At 45.3% G+C, this 19,133-nt stretch overlaps 1 protein-coding gene across 1 annotated transcript; it reads left to right on the forward strand.

The window, feature by feature from the left end:
• The first annotated feature begins 5,838 nt into the window (after nt 1-5,838).
• Nucleotides 5,839-7,990, forward strand: PHLDA1 (pleckstrin homology like domain family A member 1). Its single transcript, XM_084794131.1, has 2 exons — nt 5,839-7,052; nt 7,447-7,990. Exon 1 carries the CDS (start codon nt 5,854-5,856, stop codon nt 7,024-7,026), a length of 1,173 nt encoding a protein of 390 aa, XP_084650257.1. The 5' UTR covers nt 5,839-5,853; the 3' UTR covers nt 7,027-7,052; nt 7,447-7,990.
• The last annotated feature ends 11,143 nt before the right edge of the window (nt 7,991-19,133 follow it).

Consider the following 19,133-nt stretch of genomic DNA (forward strand, 5'->3'; position numbering starts at 1 on the left):
TTATGGCTTTGTCAGAGTTACAGGTTTTTCCTGTTAAATTACTGGCAAGACAGCTGTATCTTGCTATGCACAAGTATGAAATATTTGTTGTGATTTTGGGCTTGGTTGAAGACCATAGTCCATTTTTATTGGTTAGTATACTGAGATTTTTAGGCTTCATTTTGGCATTAAATTAAACCTAATTTTATTTTTGGTTTACAGAACACAGAGTTAAGATACATAATGTATAGGGACTTTGGAAAACAAAGAGTTCTAACCAATATAATCTGCATTGTATATATCCTTGATAATAGTAAACTCAATTTTATTTATTATTTATTTATTTACTTATTTTGGTTTTTCAAGACAGGGTTTCTCTGTGTTATCTTGGCTGTCCTGGACTCACTTTGTAGACCAGGCTGGCCTCGAACTCACAGAGATCCGCCTGCCTCTGCCTCCCAAGTGCTGGGATTAAAGGCGTGCTCCACCACGCCTGGCTATGTTTTGTTTGTTTTTCAAGACAGGGTTTCTCTGTAACTTTGTCTGTCCTGGACTCTTTTTGTAGACCAGGCTGGTGATCCGCGTGCCCATGCCTCCCAAAAAAGAAAAAAGGTAATGGGAGTATTATTCTTTATTTCTTAAAGTGGAAAATAAGTCCTATTTAGAAATGTAGCCTGAGTCAGGAAGAATGGCTCAGTTCAGTGGTTAAGAGCACTTGTGTTCTTGCAGAGGACCTGGGTTCACTTCCCAGCACCTATACTGTGGCTTTTAGAACTCCTGTTCAATGGAGATTTAGCACCCTCTTCTGGGCTTCAGGCACCAGGCATATAGACACCTCACAAACAAAACAAAAATTAGCCTTTAAAAAAGAAAACCAGTCTAGGTGGTAGGTAAGCTTTTTCTTGGGTTTGTTGTTGTTTTGTTTGTTTTTTGTTTTATTTTGTTTTATGGAAAGTGCTACATGACAAAGGCTGTATGCTGATTCCCCTCCCCTCATAAGTGGCATTTCTTGGGACATTGTTTTAAGTTTAGTTCCTCTGTTAGAATATTGTGGAGTAGGAAAGATACACTTTTATCAAAGCCATGCGACCCATAATTTAATGGCCATGTGGATGACATGGTTAAACCTTGTCTTTGGAGGGCACACCCCAGTTGTCATGTAGAGTCAATACTTTGATCAGTATTAAGGTACATCTGGAACCTGATGTTATGCAGCCATAAACTCAACACAAGCTGGGCGTGGAGATGCACGCCTTTAATCTCAGCACTCGGGAGGCAGAGGCAGGTGATTGAGGTGAGTTCCAGGGCAGCCTGGTCTACAAAGGGAGTCCACGACAGCCAAGACTACACAGAGAAACCCTGTCTCAAAAAAATAAAAACACAAGCAGACATGTTCACTTGTTTTCCTTTGAACATACTTTGGAAGGTAATTCTAGAATTTAGGTGGCTTTTAAAGTTTTCCGAAGGCCGAGTCTTGTTAGGTAACAGATGCCTACATGCGTATAGTCTAGGGAATGTCACTGAAGCCACGACCCTGGTGAAAGCTTTTCATTTTTATTAGTATCCAGAGAAGATAGAAGGAAAATGAAGCCAATTTCACTCCTGTTCTCAGTGTGACATTGACCTAGTTTGGCCTTTGAGGCTATCTTCTGAAGTGCCTTTGTATTTGGTGCTTCCAGCATTAATGCAAGGCTGGTTGTTGACAGGGGAATATATACTTGCTATTTAGAGCAGAATTAGAGTATGAATAGAGTTTACAATGACGGCTACAGCTGCTGCCATTTAGATTGAAGATTGAAGGCTTACAGTTACTTGGGTGCTTAGTGAAATAAAACTTACCCACTGCTTTTATTTTTATTTAGAAAGTTCTGGCCTGCAACTCACTGTATAGACCAGGTTGCTCAACTCACAGGTCCGGCTGTCTTCTCTTCTGTAGTAATGCTAGAATTAAAGGCATGAGCTACCATACTTGGTTCTGGTCAGAATTTGATAGGAAATAAGATTTGGTGGGGAGGTGTTGGGCTGTTAGGGAAATGTTAGCTCCCTGCTAGAGTGCTTGCCCAGTGGTCCTAGGCCCCAGGCGCTGGGTCCAGCAACAGAACACGGAGGGGAAAGACAGTTGGTCCCATATACAGAAGGGTGGGAGGGTGGGTGGTGCCGGAGAGCAATGCTGGGCCTTCACCTATGTAGCTGCTATAAGGTGACATTAAAACCTCAGCCCAACATCTGGCCTCCCTTATCCTGAGGAGGTGTTTGTGTGTGCTACACAAACTGGTCACTAGGAGGCATCCATTCATCAGTACTGTAAAAACTGTAGACCTGAGAAGTGTATTGAAACTTGACGATAGCTTTTAGAAGTTAGAAAATAAGAATTGAGAGGCTTTTTTTCCCCTCAGAAAACTAAGGAATGGCTGAGGAATCTTATGCTTTCTGAATGTAGGATTATTTTGTGTTTTAAAACTGACAATTACCTGACATTTTCGTGGTGTAAGTTTTTAGTTTTCTTTCCTTTGAGATAGGGTCTCACTATAGCCCAGGCTGGTCTCATGCCATCTTCCTGCCATAGCCTTCAGGGTGCTAAGATTTCACCTGCAAGGCCAGCACCCTTAACCTCTGAGCCATTTTATCAGTCCTTGTTAGTGGCTCTTTAACATTTTCGTTACTCTTGCAGGCACTGGGATGCTGGTATGTAAATGCCTCACAGTATTACTCAGAAGACCTGTGGGGTTCAGTTTATATGGATGTCAGGCTTAGCAATGGTACGGCTCATTTGAAAGGCAGACCAAGTGCACTTCAGTGGTGTGGCACCCTGTACTTTAGAGACGGTCTCCAGCAATCCTGCTGTTGAAGGTGTGAAGCGCCATGCCTATAAGGAAGAGAAATAAGCAGTGGGCATGATACATTTCACCACCATGCTGGAAAAGTTAAGGAAATGGTTGGTTAGCAGATGGTGAGTGGACATTGAGGCTACACTGAGAAGTTGGTAAGGATAAAGTTAAACTATGAAAACTAAAGACCAGTAAAACTGGGGAGATCGCAGCCTTTTTGGTAACCCATGTGGTTGGATATAAGCTCCAGAGATAGTTTGAATAAAGTCTAGCCAAATGTGGTAGCTATCAACAGGGGAGAGATTGGTGCAAGGCAATTTACAATCTTCCCGACCCACATGATTAAGTGGGTCATACAAAGGAAACTGGAAAGCGAGGCCTGGGTTTATGGCAGAACGCAGCTTGTGCACAGAGCCAGTCCATAGCCCACACCATGCCTCTGAGCTGAGGTTAACTGCGTGCACATTTGAGCAGACCTGATGACGTCTACACCATGTGCAGGGTGCTGATGCTGTGGTGTTTACGTCCCTGGAACTGTGACTGCCATTTAGATGGAGTCCTTAGTGGGAGTGTCCACAGACATTTTGACTGAAATGCAGCCCTAAAGCTCAGGGCTCTTGATAAGAGCTACTGGGCCACAAGCCCATCGAAGAAGTCATTTTGTATATTTAACTGTCCCTCCATTGGAACTAGAGCTTTTACAAGTAAAAATCCTGCTTTCTGTGACTTAGAACCTCAACTCTTAATACCAAAGGAGTGTGCTTTAGCAGTCGGTTTTAGTCTTCAGCAGTGAGTCCTTGCATGTACTAGACAGATGGGAAATAATTCCTACAGAGAAACTGAACCGTTAATTATATAAAGTGAATTTTTTAAAAATTATATGTATACAGTATTCTGCCTGCATGTGAGCCAGCAGGCCAGAAGAGGGCGCCAGATCTCATTCTAGTGGTGAGCCACCATGTGGTTGCTTGGAATCGAACCCAGAACCTTTGGAAGAGCAGCAGCCAGTGCTCTTCATCTCTGAGGCATCTATTCAGTCCAAGTGAAGCATTCTTTATGGTAATCTCCTGCACAGTATCTTAATCACAATATCTTAAAGAGTTTTACGTTTGTTTGTTTGTTTGTTTAAACAAAGCAATATAACCAGGTCAGTGAGGTTGGTGGCTGTTGAAATTAATTGGGAGCAAAGTTTCAATCTGCATCTTACTAGCTTACTACAAAAATACAAATTGTGAAAAAGCCAAAGGGAAATAGCGGAAACTTTAAATCTCTAGCCAGAATTAAATGGGCACATTTGACATCTAGCTGGGCATTTGTAAACATTTTAAGAAAATAGTGTCAATGTCCCTTTCTGGTATAATGAGTTAACAGTTCCAACAGTTTGGTTTGTTTGTCCATATCAACTTTGAAATTTTGAAGTGTCTTTTCCAGCTAACAAGAGAATGCTAAAAAAAATAATAATAATAAATGGACGTCTGGTACTGTAGAAACTGCAATGCTCACATGCTCTACGAAAGCAGAGAAAAGAAACTTGGGATGTTTAGTAATCAGAATTACAAATCTACTTGTAGATATGCACCAAGATACTGTTCATGTGTAATCACACTAGAAATTTTTGGTTTTTCGAGACGGGGTTTTTCTGTATAGCCACGGCTGTCCTTGAAGTCTCGGCTTAAACTCAGATCCACCTGTCTCTGGAATAAAAGGCATGTGCCACCAACCACCAGAGTACGTTAGCTTTCTTCCCCCACCACAGACGGTGTCCTGGACTCTATAGACCAGGCCGACCTCAAACTCACAGATCTGCTTGCCTCTGCCTTCCAAGTGCTGGGCTTAAAGGCATGTGCCACCACTTTTGAACTCTCTACACGGTTCTTTTGGGGGTGAGGAAGAATCGAAATACCCTGAAATGCAGCCAAATTTTATGACCCAATTAATTTGGGACTGGCTCATTTGCTCAGGCATTGTGCTTTGGATGAAAGTTCTAGACTCCTGTTTTTAAAAAGACATCTGTGTCAGCTTTCAGATTATGGGATTTTTTTTTTTTTTAAGCATGGTACACAAGGAATTTGAGCAGTTCCTCCTCTTTCCGCTTAGATTGCCTCCTCCTTGCACAGTAGTAGCAGTTCTGTCTAACCAACTGACCTCTATGATAAAAGTAGGCTTGGGGTTCCTTTGCCAAACTGGAGGCTAGAATTCTACCTACCAGGAAGCAGCGTCTCTGAAAAGTTTAAACGCAGGAATGAGAGCAGGGCCTTCCCAAAGTCAGATTCCAGCAGGGTGTGTGTGTCCATGTCGGACAACTAACTACCCTGCTACTCATTAGACTGGACGGTCTGTTGAAGGAAACCCGAGGGCTAGGCGGATGGGTGGTTCAGCAGTTAAGAACAGCTCTTGAGAGAGCCCTGGTTCAATTCCTCGAACACACATGGCGCCTCACCAATTCCAGGGACCCGGTGACCTATGAGTTGCGTTTACATATATGCAAGCAACACACACAACGCACTCAGGGGCCGGGTGCGTCTAGCCTGTGCCCTGTGGTGGAAAAAGAGGAGACCACACTTCTTTCCCTACCTCTACATCGAACCTGTAGCCTTTTTGTTTTTAAAAGCCTTATCTAATTTTCTCCCGGAACTATTGACTGAACAAAAAAAAATACGAAGCACCCTTGGGCTTTGTCCCCCGAGATGTTTACATAGGCATGGAAGAGTCACCCGGTGCTCCACCTGAGCTTTAAGTGTGGACCCCCTGCTCCGCGCTAACCCTTGAGCTGGCTCGCCAGACGTTTGGGGATCCGCTACCCGCCCGCTCCCCCGCAGCAGAGAGCCCACCCGCCAGGGAAGGGCGGGACCGTGGGGATGGCCTTTCGGTGCCCTCTGGGCGTCGGCATTCGTCGCCCAGCAGCCGCGGCGACCTCGGCGACCGCGTGGAGCCGCCAGGAGTTTCCGGAGCCCAGCTCCCAGGCTGCGTGGGAGGCCGTGGGCGGCGGGGGCGGAGCCAGCGGCGGGGGCGTGTCCGCGGCGGGCTCTGGGAAGGCCCCAAGTTAATGAGGCGTGCGCCGGCAGCCGAGCGCCTCTCCGAGCTGGGTTTTCCCCCGCGGCGCGGGCGCCAGGAGCCGCCTTTTCCGCTGGGTGTCACTCGGGGGCGGGGAGGGTGGCCCATTGAAAAGCTCCGCGACGGGGCCCGGCCAGTGCCCTTCAGTGAGCGCTCGAGGGAGGACGGCAAAGAGCAGCCTGCTCCTGGCACCGGGATCTTGTGGCGCTTCAGGACGCGGCTGTCTCTCTGCCGGGACCCCGAGCCACCGCCACCGCCACCGCCACCACTCTGTCTCCTGCGAGTCAGCCTCCTCTGCGCGCTCCGGGCGGGCGGCCGCGGAAGCCGCTGGGGCGAGGACAGCTCTCGGCTGCTACTGCTGCCCCCAACCCGGGCGTCTGAAAATCCGAAGGCCGAGCGGAGCAGCAGCACCCCTTATGCCGAAAGGATGCTGGAGAGCAGCGGCTGCAAGGCGCTGAAGGAAGGAGTGCTGGAAAAGCGTAGTGACGGGCTGCTGCAGCTCTGGAAGAAAAAGTGCTGCATCCTCACCGAGGAAGGGCTACTGCTCATACCGCCCAAGCAGCTGCAACAACAGCAACAGCAACAGCCCGGTCAGGGGACAGCCGAACAGTCCCAACCTAGTGGCCCCAACGTCGCCAGCCTTGAGCCACCAGTCAAGCTCAAGGAATTGCACTTTTCCAATATGAAGACTGTAGACTGCGTGGAGCGCAAGGGCAAGTATATGTACTTCACTGTGGTGATGGCGGAGGGCAAAGAGATCGACTTTCGGTGCCCCCAGGACCAGGGCTGGAACGCGGAGATCACGTTGCAGATGGTGCAGTACAAAAATCGTCAGGCCATACTGGCGGTCAAGTCTACCAGGCAGAAGCAGCAGCACCTGGTCCAGCAGCAGCCTCCGCAGACGCAGCAGATCCAGCCCCAACCGCAGATCCAGCCCCAGCCCCAACCTCAGCCCCAACCCCAACCCCAGCCCCAGCCCCAACCTCAACCCCAACCCCAACAGCTCCACTCCTACCCGCATCCGCATTCTCATCCTCACCCCCACCCGCACCAGCACCCGCACCCTCACCCTCATCCACACCAATTCCAGCACGCGCACCACCAGCCTCCTCACTCTCAGCCGCACGGCCACCGGCTTCTCCGCAGCACCTCCAACTCCGCCTGAAGAGGGCGGCACCCGGGCCACTCAAGGTAAAGTCCTGGCGACTTGGGAAACCTAGAGAAACGTGTCAGCATGGTAGCTGGGGAGAGTAGAAAGCTTGTTGACGGGTTCTGCTCTCGAGGCAAAATGAAAAGCCCTTTCAAGTTTCTGGAGAGGTGGCAGGAAGATGGGTAAGCTGGACCTAGTAGAGGCCGGGCGAGGAGGGAAGGACAGGAATTCGGCCAGGGAGCGGGGAACGGTACATAGAGCCTCTTCCCACCACCGGGATCGCCCTTGTTCTGAGCCGAACATGCTAATCGTGTACCTCCGCACCAAGGTTGTGACCTGGTGTCTCTCTGGGCACTCTATCCCTTGGACTGGCCGGGAGGGAACTGGGTCTTGACTTCCGAGCCACACATTTCATTCCGTGTCATTTCTTTCCAGGTTTTGAGGACTTCGGGAAGTGGGACGCGAGTGCATTGCTATTGTGTTCACTTGGATCAAAAACAGCAGTCTCCCCAGCCCGTGCCAGATGAAGTAGTTCGGACATCACCCGACTGATAACTTGCATTGCAGTTCCTTAGTTTTCTGCATAATCTTCATCACAGTGCAGGAAGCGATTTTGAGTCAAGATGACTTTATTTATGAACCTTTGGAAGGATCATCTAACACAATGGACCTTGTAGGAGCAATTTATGTACTGTAATTTTATTTTAATGTATTTTGGTTTATGATTATTTATTAGTTTTTTTATGCCTATTCTAAGACATTTCTGAATGTAGGCCAACCCCCTCCCCCACCAAAATGGAACTTTATTTTCAGAAGCCTGTTTCCTAGTAATCCCTAATCTCAGAAAAGAAAAAGAAAAAGGATGCGTGGAGGGGCAAACATTAAAAAAAATCAGCTCATCATCCCTAGAGCACTCTCAGAAAGTCAACTCTTTCATTGTATTTGAAGAAGTTGAAATTAAATTCTGATAATACTTTCACTTTTTAAGGTCTCTTTCTTAAATGTGTAGAATGTGCCGAAGGTTTTCTTTTCTTTTCTTTTTAAAAGCTAATGGGTCCGAATGTATAATTATGAAAATCTGACAGTCAAGATCATGCTTTTCTAAAAAGAAATCAGTAAAAATGACATTGGATTTCAAAATATTTAAATACTACCCACTCGGAGGCACTACCGATGGGCTGGTGACATTGTGGTAAACTGAATCTCCTTGGGGGGTTGGGGGAGCCTGTAGCATCTGTGTAGGAAAGTTTACTGAGTCCTTCTGGAGCTGGGGCGGGTAGTAGAGTGGCAGACCCCTGAAATTACATCCTAGTACCAGTCATTTTGACTGAGTGTTAATGCACACATGTTTCCATTATAAAATGTAAGGGATGCGCCGCTCTACTTGACGGTATCCTTACCGCTGTTCAGGATCGCAACCCCCTCCCCCCGCCAACCTCTTCCCCCCCCCCCCTCCCCGCGCCTTCACGCAGAGCTCCGCATACTTAGCCTGGACTACGTTTTCTTAGCCTTGTACTTTGCAGTAGACGCACTCTGAAAATAATTTGTAAATATTTTGAAGAACCAGGAGGAGTCATAACATTTTTTTTTTCGTACTGAAAATAATACCAGTCAGTGAAATCAAATCTTCCCTTTTTAGTGCTCTGGGGTGAGTCTGGACCTTTTATGTTTTGGTTAGGTTGCTAAATTCACCGTCAGGACTGGAAAAAGCTGTTGGTCCCTGGTTCTCAACCTGTGTGTGGGACACCCCCACTCCCCTGCAGGGGTCGGACCTGGTTGTATATCAGGTATTTACATTATGATTTCATAAGAGTAGCAAAGTTACAGTTATGAAGTAGCAATGAAAATAATTTTATGATGGGGGGCGGGGGTCACCACCGCATGAGGAGCCGTATTAAGAAGGTTGAGAACCACTGCTCTAAATTGCCAGTAAGAAAACAAACTCTTGTTTTAACAGCCGCTTGTTCAGGATGCTGCGGGGGTGGAAGGAGAGGATGTGCTTTTAAAGGTAGAACAAACCCTCCACTGTGTAAAATCAAAGGGATGGTCAAGATTTACAAAGGCAGACCCTACTTCCGCGGAGAAGGAGTCCCAGATAATGCCAAAGTCTCTTGGGGGTAAAAATCACTTCCTAGCTGCCTGGCTTTACTAACTGGCCTCTGTTTGCCCTGACCCTTTCACAGTATCTTGTTTAGTTTTTAATCCAGCATCCAAACCGGAATGTTGTTTTTAAGAAATGAGATGGCTTTATTCAGCTTCTGCACAGAAAATGAGATTCAGTGAGGGGGGGGCGGAATGCTGCAATTTTGAGGTCATAATTTAGTTGAAAAGTTGCAGTAGGGATTAGAACTCAAAAAACAAAAAACAAAACAAACAAACAACAACAAAAAAAAAACAGGAAAAACCTGAGTGAATTCTCACTTTCAGGGCTGACTAATTTGTAGTTGTGAAAACATTCTGCCAAAGGTTTAGAACATAGCTATGCAGGACAGCCCCAAGAACTGTGTTGACACATCTCCTGGGTTTGATTTGGCTTCCTTGTAGCTATTTCTGTGCCTCTGATAGGATGCAGCCACACAGCTTTATACAATCAGACCATGCCACCCCAGTTAACCCACAGCTCTCTCCAGCCGCAGCGTTTGCTGTCTAATTTATGTATTATCAGGAGAATAAAGGCCATACCAAGTGACTTGAAAATTAAGATTGATGTAGTTTCTTTTAAAAGGTATGCCTATTGTTGGATTATATATAGAACTAGGTCATCACATTGCTGGAAAAAAAAAAACACCACCAAACTCAATAATAAAAAACAAAAACAAGAAACCGTGCCTGAGCCTTGTCTGAGCTGCTAGAATATTTTTTTTTCTTTTTTCTTTTTCTTTCTTTCTTTCTTTCTTTCTTTTTTTTTTTTAACAATAGCTGTGGCTCTTGGTAGAATCAAAAGAAATGTGGTTACTTGTCTTTCATAGCCCTGTATCTGCAATGACATGTTAAATTGGCCTTCTCCAACACTTTCCTTGACATTAAACTGTGAAATCTCAGAGACTGGAAAAATGAATTTCTTGAAATTGTTTTAATACTCTGAAATTAGTATTTTCTTTTCCCCCAGGGAGGGAGGACCAAGCATGCTTAACAAAACAAAATACAAATGCACTTGAGGGCTTTACCTACAAGAAAAAGATGGAAACCACCACATAAGGCCTGGAAAACTAAGAAGGCGGTTTCATTATGGAAAGTCTGAAAATACTTTTGCCCCAAGAAAGAGAGCAAAGGGCCAGGTCCTGTTAAAAAATTTTTTAAAAAAAATAGCCACACTTGAAACAAACATGAAATATAAAAAATTGAAAAATGAAATGTCCCACCTGGAAATTGAACTTTTGGCAGCCAGCCTCCCACACATTCAACCCAAGAACTCAAAGGAGAGGAGGGAAGGCACAGAACTTTTTCATACTGGGGAGGTGGTCTCTCTGCCTCACTGAGTGGCCTTTATTCTCTCTCCTGCTTCCCTGAGACACCCAGTGACAGTCTGAGTTCCGTGGCCTTCCTTAGTTGTACTTTCTCAGCAGAAATCCTTTTAGTCCTGAGGTCAGAGAACAAATGTGCCTGAAGTTCTTTCAGAAGTCACATCTTTATCAAACAAGCAGATGAATAAAACCAAAGTTTTTGTTTCAATTCATATTTTTTTTTCTCTCTCTCTCAATGATAGTTAAAAAGAAAGCCGTGTGGCCAGGCGGTGGTGGCGGATGCCTTTAATCCCAGCACTTGGGAGGCAGAGGCAAGCAGATCAGTGTGAGTTTGAGGCCAGCCTGGTCTACAAAGTGAGTCCAGGACAGCCAAGGCTACTATATTAAAAGCGTTTCCTTAGAATGTTTAGAATGTTAGCAAGTCTGGCTGAAATTGAAAGGCCCAACTTAGTTCCTTTTTGGCTCTTCCTCTAATTCTTTAAAAAAAAAAAAGTCCTAATTTTAATTCTGATACATAGTAAGTCCTATCAGGCTCTGAGTTCAAATACATTGCTTGTTTCTTCCCCAGGGGAAGTGAGACGCTTCAGCTTGGCTGCAGCTGTTAACAATATCGTATTTAGGACAGTGTTAGAAGGGGCTGAGAAGCCGGGAGTGATGGTGCATGCCTGTAATCCCAGCTGTCAAGGAGGCAAGCAGATAGCTGTGAGTTTGAGGCCAGCCTGGTCTACAAAGCAAGTCCAGGACAGCCAAGGCTACACAGAGAAACCCTGTCTGGAAACAAACAAGAAGGGTCTGGAGACTGGAAAGGACACAGAGCAATTTTGCAGATGAGAGAGCTCTGTGGACTGGAGAGAGAGGTCTGTGAATATTTGTTTCTTTCTTCCTATGTAACTGTCAAACTACTTGGGTTTTGCTCAATGAACGAATACCCTTAGCAGAATAAATTTTTGTTTTGTTTTTTCGAGACCAGGTTTCTCTGTGTAGCTCTGGCTGTCTTGGCACTTGCTCTGTAGATCAGGCTAGGCTAATCTGGAACTCACAGAGATCTGCCTCCCAAGTGCTGGGATTAAAGGCCTGTGTCTGGCCCAGAATAAACCTTAAATTGGGAAATTACAGCTCTAAATCAGTAGTTCTCACAGGGTCAGTTACAATGGAAAACACAAATATTTACTTTATGATTCATAACAGTAGCAAAATTGCAGTTACAAAGTAGCAACAAAAAGCCGGCTGTGGTGGCACACGCTTGTAAACCTAGCATTTAGGAGGCAGAGACAGGCAGATCTCTGTGAGTTCCAGGCCATGTAGTCTCGAGGTCTATAAAGTGAGTCCAGGATAGCCAAGGCTACACAGAGAAACCCTGTCTCGAAAAAACAAGCAAAACAAAACAGAAACAAACAAACAAAAAAAACCAAAACAAAGTAGCAACAAAATAATTTTGTGCTTTGGGGTCACTACAACGAGAGGAACTGTATTAAAAAAGTGTTTTGGCATTGGGAAAGTTGAGAGACACTGCTCTGGATAGTGAGTCAGAGTCTCACATGACCCAGGTTGGCCCCACACTTGATATGTACCTGAGGATGACCTTGAACTTCAGCTCCTTTTGCCTCTCATGGGCTGCTGGGATCACAGGTGTGCACCACCGCATTTAGTTAATTTGATGCTGGAGAGCTAACTCGCATGGCCTTGTACCTGCTAAGCAAGCGCTTTCCCAACTGAGACATATCCATAGCTCTAATTTTTAAATTTTTGACCTAGTTTTTTAAAGTGGTATATATATATATATATATATATCTGCAGTTTGAGTAAGCAACCAATGGATAAGATTTAGTGCTAAAGATATCTGTGACTTTGTCAGCCAGTTATTGACCAAAGAGAAAAGAGAGCATTCTTAGGCCTAGGAATATGAGTGTAGTGGTAGAATATTGGGCTGGAATATGTATATAAAGCCCTGGGTTTAATCGCTCTAAAAAGGAATTTTCTCCTGTGAGGGAAAGATCTCTAGTGTGTAGACACATTCCCCTCAGCGCCCAGAGGTTGACCAGCTGGTGAATGGCTAGGCAGTGGGGAGGCAGGGTTTTTGGTTTCTGGTTTGTTTTTTTTTTTTTTTAAGATAACTATAGTGGATGGTTACCTTTGTGTGGTCAGCCTTGTAATTTGAGTTTTAGAATATAGACATGCCAGCTCCACCCAACCAGCACCGACTTGTTGTACCAAGTGCTTTACACGCAAGCTACTGAGTTGTGAACCTAACAGCAGGGTGAGAATTTGTGTGACTAGATTGTTAGGAGTTATTTTTCATACTTTGAAGATGCATTCCCTCTCAAATGAGGTGGCTTTTGAGATGCCTAGCATGTCTTGGAAGGCCTTAAATGCCTGGTATGTACACTAAGTTTCTGAAGAGCTGGGCTTATAAAGGAAACGGTCATTCTCCTATGAAAATGGACATTTTTGAGGTCAAGGTTAGACACTTCTTTTTTAAAAGACTGAGAACTCTGAATCTAGAAATTTGCTCACCTTTTGGTGATATAATTAGCTTTCCAAATGCTAGTTATGTTTTGGGGTTTTACCCTGGGCTCATGAGCCAGCTCTGGGTTTTGGGGAGTGCATGTTTTTCCTCAATAAGCCCTATTTCTACTTCTAAAGAGAAAGAGGGATGGAAGAAAATGCTAATGAACTCCAGCTGAATTATCTTTTCCCAGAAGATGAGAAACAGTCCCTAGGGAATTAGCTTGAAAGCATTTTTTTTTTGGGGGGGTGGGTCTTGAGTCTTAGGTTTCTAGGAGAGTGAAACAAGGGAGCCATTCCTCAAACAGGTATCTCCAAAGCTTCCTGTTTGGAGTTGACAGCTGCAGGCCTCCAATCTCCGTTGGCATCTGAATGCTTTCAAATATTAAAAGACTTGAAAGTAGAACTTTGATGGAGTTTTTTTTTTTCTTTCTTTCTTTTTTAAAATCCTCTAGCATAGTCTCAACATTGGCGGCTTTTTCTACTACTGTTTTTCCTAAGAACTTGAATCGCAAGGTAAAATTGCTGATGTCGAGAGGGAACTTCAAGGCTACTTGAAATAAACATTTATAGGTCATCAGACAGAGTCTGTCAGAGCCAGGATCGGAGAGAGACATGCATTCAAAAGCTCAACCTACCACTTAACTGCTGGAGAGAGATCCTGAGTCGCTTAACCAAATTTTCGGTGAAATGGAATGGATGAAGTGCCCGCCCCAGAGCTCCGGAGATCTCCTGTGTTTGAAGTTAGTGCTTACGAGGCGCGCCTGGCATGCGTGTGTGAAAGAGGAAGTTTCCTATATTTCAGGACAGACGCTGCCGAGGGCTTGGATCTCCAGCCGTGGGAATATGTAACACGGTGTTTTGAAGCCGTGAGTTACAGTTCCTGAGGCTGTAGCACTACTCATTTGCTGGCCGGAATGATGGCGTTTGGAACGTGTCACTGTTGTTGAGACAGCAGCTCTGTATGTAGCTCACACTGGCCTTGAACTAGCGATCTCAATGCCTCTTCCTCCTGCATGCTGGGATTTCAGGTGTAAATCATCACGTCTGACTTTGAAGACAATAGGAAGATAAATTACTTATGGTACTACACTTTAAAATGTTTTATCAGCTGGGCGTGATGGCGCATGCCTTGAATCCCAGCACTTGGGAGGCAGAGTCAGATGGATCGCTTTAGTTCGAGGTCAGCCTGGTCTACAAAGGAAGTCTAGGACAGCCAAGGTTACACAGAGAAACCCTGACTCGAAAAAAAAAATGTTTATAATGTTTATTATTTATTATGCAAAGGAAGTGGGCAAAGCATGCACTGACAGTCAAAGGACTACTTTTAGGAGTCAATTAATTTTCTTCTTCCACCAAGCAAGTCCCTGGCCTCCAACTCATGTCCTCGGGCTTATCAGCAAGAATCTTTAACTGGCCCAATATTATCAATTTAATGACTATTTTGATATTATTTTTCATGCTTCATCTATGTACTTATGTATTTTAGAGTCTATGATTATGTAATCAATAGCACTCATTTCTATGGCTGCAAGACTCCACCCAGGTGACCAGATGGCAAACACTGGAGTGTTGGTGGCTCTCATGGAATGTCACCTTGCCCGAGAACACGCAGCTTCTTTGGGTGTTGCCCATATCTAGAAAGCAGTGTACAGGAAAGGAAATAGGGCGAAGCGCTGTTATCTGCCATCAACCCCACGCTAAAGGACCAGCTAGCCCCAGATGCCCCTGTCAAACTGGCTGAGACCACTCTCTCTGCCAGAGAGTTGGCGCTGTCATTCAGCTCTGCCCAGTCCTGCTTCCCTTGTGTCCTTAAGAGTGACATTCTCAAGGATTCTGTGCCCACCCCCACCCCCACCTCTTAGAGGTAAATCTTAGTCTCAGAGCCTGTTTCTCAAGGAATCCTGAGTCTGACTGTGGCTGCCACACCCACAGCTAGTTTGCTGTAGGAAGGCTGACTAAGCGTGTTGGGAAAGGAGTCTATGACACTGCTGTATTAAAGCCTGCCATTTAAAGGGTAGTTTTAACTTGGAACGGTTTTGTTCTGTTTTTTTTTTTTTGCAACAGGTGGGTAGATACCAAATATGCTGATAGCTGTTCTGGAACGCACAGATGTGCCCTTCACTGCAAATCATTTTTTTTTCCTGCCTTGACCCTTCTTTCTCGATGGCTCTTGCTTCCCAGTCGCTATGTGAATGGGTTTCTTCTACCAGCTTCTTCCACCTGTATGACTTTATTACAGGTGGTGGTGGGGGCACAGTGGCAGGCTACGATGCACTGAAACCCTTAACAATGCCAGCCAATTCACGCCTTCCTCCTTGTAAGTGGGTTAGGTCAGCGACGAGGGTAGTGAAGTTAGTGTCCGTCCGTGGCATTGAGTGTCCCAGAACTCCAGGCTTACTCACCTACAAAGTGAACTGGGACCTGAGGGGGGAAAAAATCCACTGCTCTGTCCCCGGATGGAGTTAGATTCTCTGCTTCTGAGACAGAACTTGTGAGAATGGCTTACTCCCTGCCGGGCCATTCACCTGAAGCTTTTGATGTTTAGTTAAGACTCCGGAAATGGAAGCTTGAAAAAATAGACAGTGTGATCGTATTGCACAGGCTCCCAAGCTCTGCCAAAGTCATTCACAATAGAGTGAGCCAACCCGTTCTTCTGCCTTTAAAGACCACACATCCACTTCCGGTGCTTCCAAAGCCACGCAACGGCTATTCAGCTAGTGCACAAGGAAAAAAAAAATCAAACAGGAAATGAGTCCCAAAGTTTTGAAGCTTTAGTGATGTCACTGCTTTCTGCTAGCTTTCTCCTGGAGCTGGTGGGACCATTCAGGTCCGTTCTGAAGCTGGTTCATTCACTGTTTGAGAAGGAGTCTGAGCTTTGCAACTTGTAGCCAGTTACCCAGGCTCGGGTCAGGGCTGACTCATCCCTCAGAAGGACAGATTGGCTACATGATTCACTCAGGGCAAAGAAACTTCTCTCTCTCTCTCTCTCTCTCTCTCTCTCTCTCTCTCTCTCTTTCTGTCCATCTCTTTCTCTGTTCTATAAATCTTGGTTACAGGCAATAAATACTCACTTTCAATGATTCTTCCGAGTGACTCTAAATCCATACACTTTGGGAGGGGTGTGTGTGTGTGTGTGTGTGTGTGTGTGTGTGTGTGTGTGTGTGTGTAATGCCGTTCTACTCCCCCAACTCAGGAATTTTCATGGCCCAGAAAGATAGGCAGGCCAGCTTTATGGTGTCCTATTGATATCTTCAAGCTTGGGACAGCAGTGAGAAGAGAGAGCTGGTTTCCTCAGAGGTGTGAGCAGCCTGCTTTGGAGGGTGGACCCTACGCACTCTAAACGTTCATTACAAAACACGGACCTGTTTTGTAGCAGAGGTGCAGGTCCTGTGTAATTTCCTGTGGTGGAGTTTCAAAACCCGCTGGAGGGAAAGGCTCTTCTCGGTAGGAGGAGAACTGCTCAGTGACTCACTCTTAGACACCGGCAGCCAGGGAGACACGTATCATTACAGGAGTTGTATTTGCAGCCGCGAGAGAGCGAGTGTGGTACTTCTTACAGCATAAAAGCTCAAGTGGATCAATTGTAACTACTGCCAGCGGTTTACACGAAATCCCGGATACCTGTGACTAGTGCCAGGGAGCACTGGTGGGGGTGGGGGTGGGGATGGGGGTGCCTCAGTTCCATGGTGGTCTCCTTTGGGAGTTGAGACAAAGCCTCACCTAGCCCCCTCCCTTTACAGAGGGGAGAACAAGGCATTTCAAAGACAGGATAAAGCGCTTGAATGAAGCTGTCTTGACTCTTTTTTTTTTTTTTTTTAGTTTTATGTGCATTAGTACGAATGTGTCAGATTCCTTGGCACCAGAATTATAGACAGGTGTGAGCTGCCCTGTGGTTGCTGGGAATTGAACCCAGGTCCTTTGGACGAGCAGACAGTGCTCTTAACCACTGAGCTATCTCTGCAGCCCCACTGTCTTGACTCTTAACAAACCACTCTGTAAGGCGAGAGGGACAATTTATATAAATTGAAGGTGAGTTCTAAAAAATTTAATTAGTGGGGCTGGGATGGGGCAGAGAACCGCTTCCTGGTATGGAGTCTCTTCCTCCACCTTCACGAGGTGGTTCAGGGATGGTGGTTCAGTAAAGGGTAAGAGCCTTTATTCCCTGAGCTTGCCGCTGGATGGCCCTGAACGGGATCCTTACACACATCCACTTGCAGCTTTTTGTTGATTTAAAAGAATGAAAATCCCAACCGTTCAGTTTTACCAATGATGACTCAGGAGCCAGATGCTGGGGTGAAAACCTGCTAGCCCAAAGAGGCAGAGAAAGCACCTTCCTACTCAACTCACGTCTCAGAGGACAAAGCCCCCCCCCCCCACCAAAGCTCACTAGCTCAGCTGACAGCCCAGGAAGAAAAGATCAAACAGAACAAAACAAAACAAAACACCAAAACAAACAAACAAACAAAAACAAAAAACCCAAGGCCAAAGGCTTACTAGCCCAAAGCTCAAAAAGCCACTTCTTATCTTAAATGTCCTAAATACCCTTCAACTCAAAGTCCCTCCTGCTCTTTACTCTCTTGTCAGCTGGTTTCTTGCTCCGTCTCTTGACCTAGGGTTAACTTTATTAAATCCTGTGCCTATGGAAAGTTCTTGGATTAAAATGTGTGTTAGCGCCAGGCATGGTGGCGCACGCCTTTAATCCCAGCACTTGTGAGGCACAGGCGGGCGGATCGCTGTGAGTTCGAGGCCAGCCTGGTCTACAAAGTGAGTCCAGGACAGTCAAGGCTACACAGAGAGACCTTGTCTCGAAACCCCCCCCCCCCGAAAAAAATGTGTGTTAGCGTTCAACCTCACCAAACAACAATCAAAAGACAGGTTTTTACGGTTCACTATCTCAAGGGTCACAGTGGGGTCAAGTACCCTGCAACAGCTTTTAGACTCATTTGTCATTTTTCAGCACCCAGATAGAGTCATCCCATTTTGTTCCTCTATAGTTTGTTTTTTTTTTTTTTACTTTAGCTTCACAAAGTCTTTAAAACCTTTACAAATATCGAGAATAATCTATGTAATTTTACGGTTTTTGCAGTGATTTAGTCCTTTCAAATATAATCTGCCAAGGTGAACAAAGACCTCAAACATGGGGTCAATTCACAAAAGAAACCAAAAGCACATATTTTAAATAGACATTTTTTTTTGTTTGTTTAGTTAGTTAGTTTTGGTTTTTCGAGACAGGGTTTCTCTGTGTAGCCTTAGCTGTCCTGGAAGTTACTCTGTAGACCAGGCTGGCCTCAAACTCAGAGATCTTCCTGCCTCTGCCTCCCGAGTGCTGGGCTTAAAGGCTTGTGCCACCACTGCCTGGCAAATAGACATTTTAAATGTGATTTTTAAAAAGACTATGTCCTTTAATTTTATCTTCATTGAAAACAATTTAGAAACTGGGTTTTGCATGCCTTTAGTGTGCAATAAACACTGTCTTGAAAAACCAAAATAAATAAAAGAAAAATTAAAAATTAAAAAAAAAGAAAGAAAGAAAGAAAGAAAGAAAGAAACTGGGTTTAAAAGTCAAGTGCATCCGGGCGTGGTGGCGCACGCCTTTAATCCTAGCACTCGGGAGGCAGAGGCAGGAGGATCGCTGTGAGTTCGAGGCCAGCCTGGTCTACAAAGTGAGTCCAGGACAGCCAAGGCTACACAGAGAAACCCTGTCTCGAAAAACAAAAACAAAAACCAAAAACCAAAAAAAAGCCACGTGCAATTTATCTTATGACTTGCAAAATATACAGAAACTGTTTCAGTGCCCTTATATCCTTAATGTCCGAGGTCTTGAAATCACCTGTGGCGTTTTAAAATGGTAAATGCTTTGTGTATTGTTACTTGAGGAGGGAGCTTTCCTAGCTCGAAGGCCAGCTTTCCTAGTTTTCTTGGGTGTCCAGGGAAAACAGTGCCTGAAAAAGGCTTCCAGGCCTTTCATGTATTTATGTGTATTGTTTTTTTGTTGGCAGGGATTTAACGCAGAGTTTCCCACATGCCAGGAAAACACTACCACTGAGCTACATCCTCAGACCAAGGAGGGACGCTGAGGCTGATAGCGCTAACGGCCTCTGTGAGAGTCTCATGCAGCGTTGGTTGCCACCCTTCTGAAAAACAAGGTAG

Source organism: Acomys minous, assembly GCF_964271855.1.
Source record: "Acomys minous genome assembly, chromosome: 9".
In the NCBI taxonomy this organism is placed as follows: Eukaryota; Metazoa; Chordata; class Mammalia; order Rodentia; family Muridae; genus Acomys; species Acomys minous.

Excerpts from the sequence above, each read along its gene's own strand:
- PHLDA1 (XM_084794131.1), top strand. The coding sequence starts at position 5,854 with ATGAGGCGTGCGCCGGCAGCCGAGCGCCTCTCCGAGCTGGGTTTTCCC.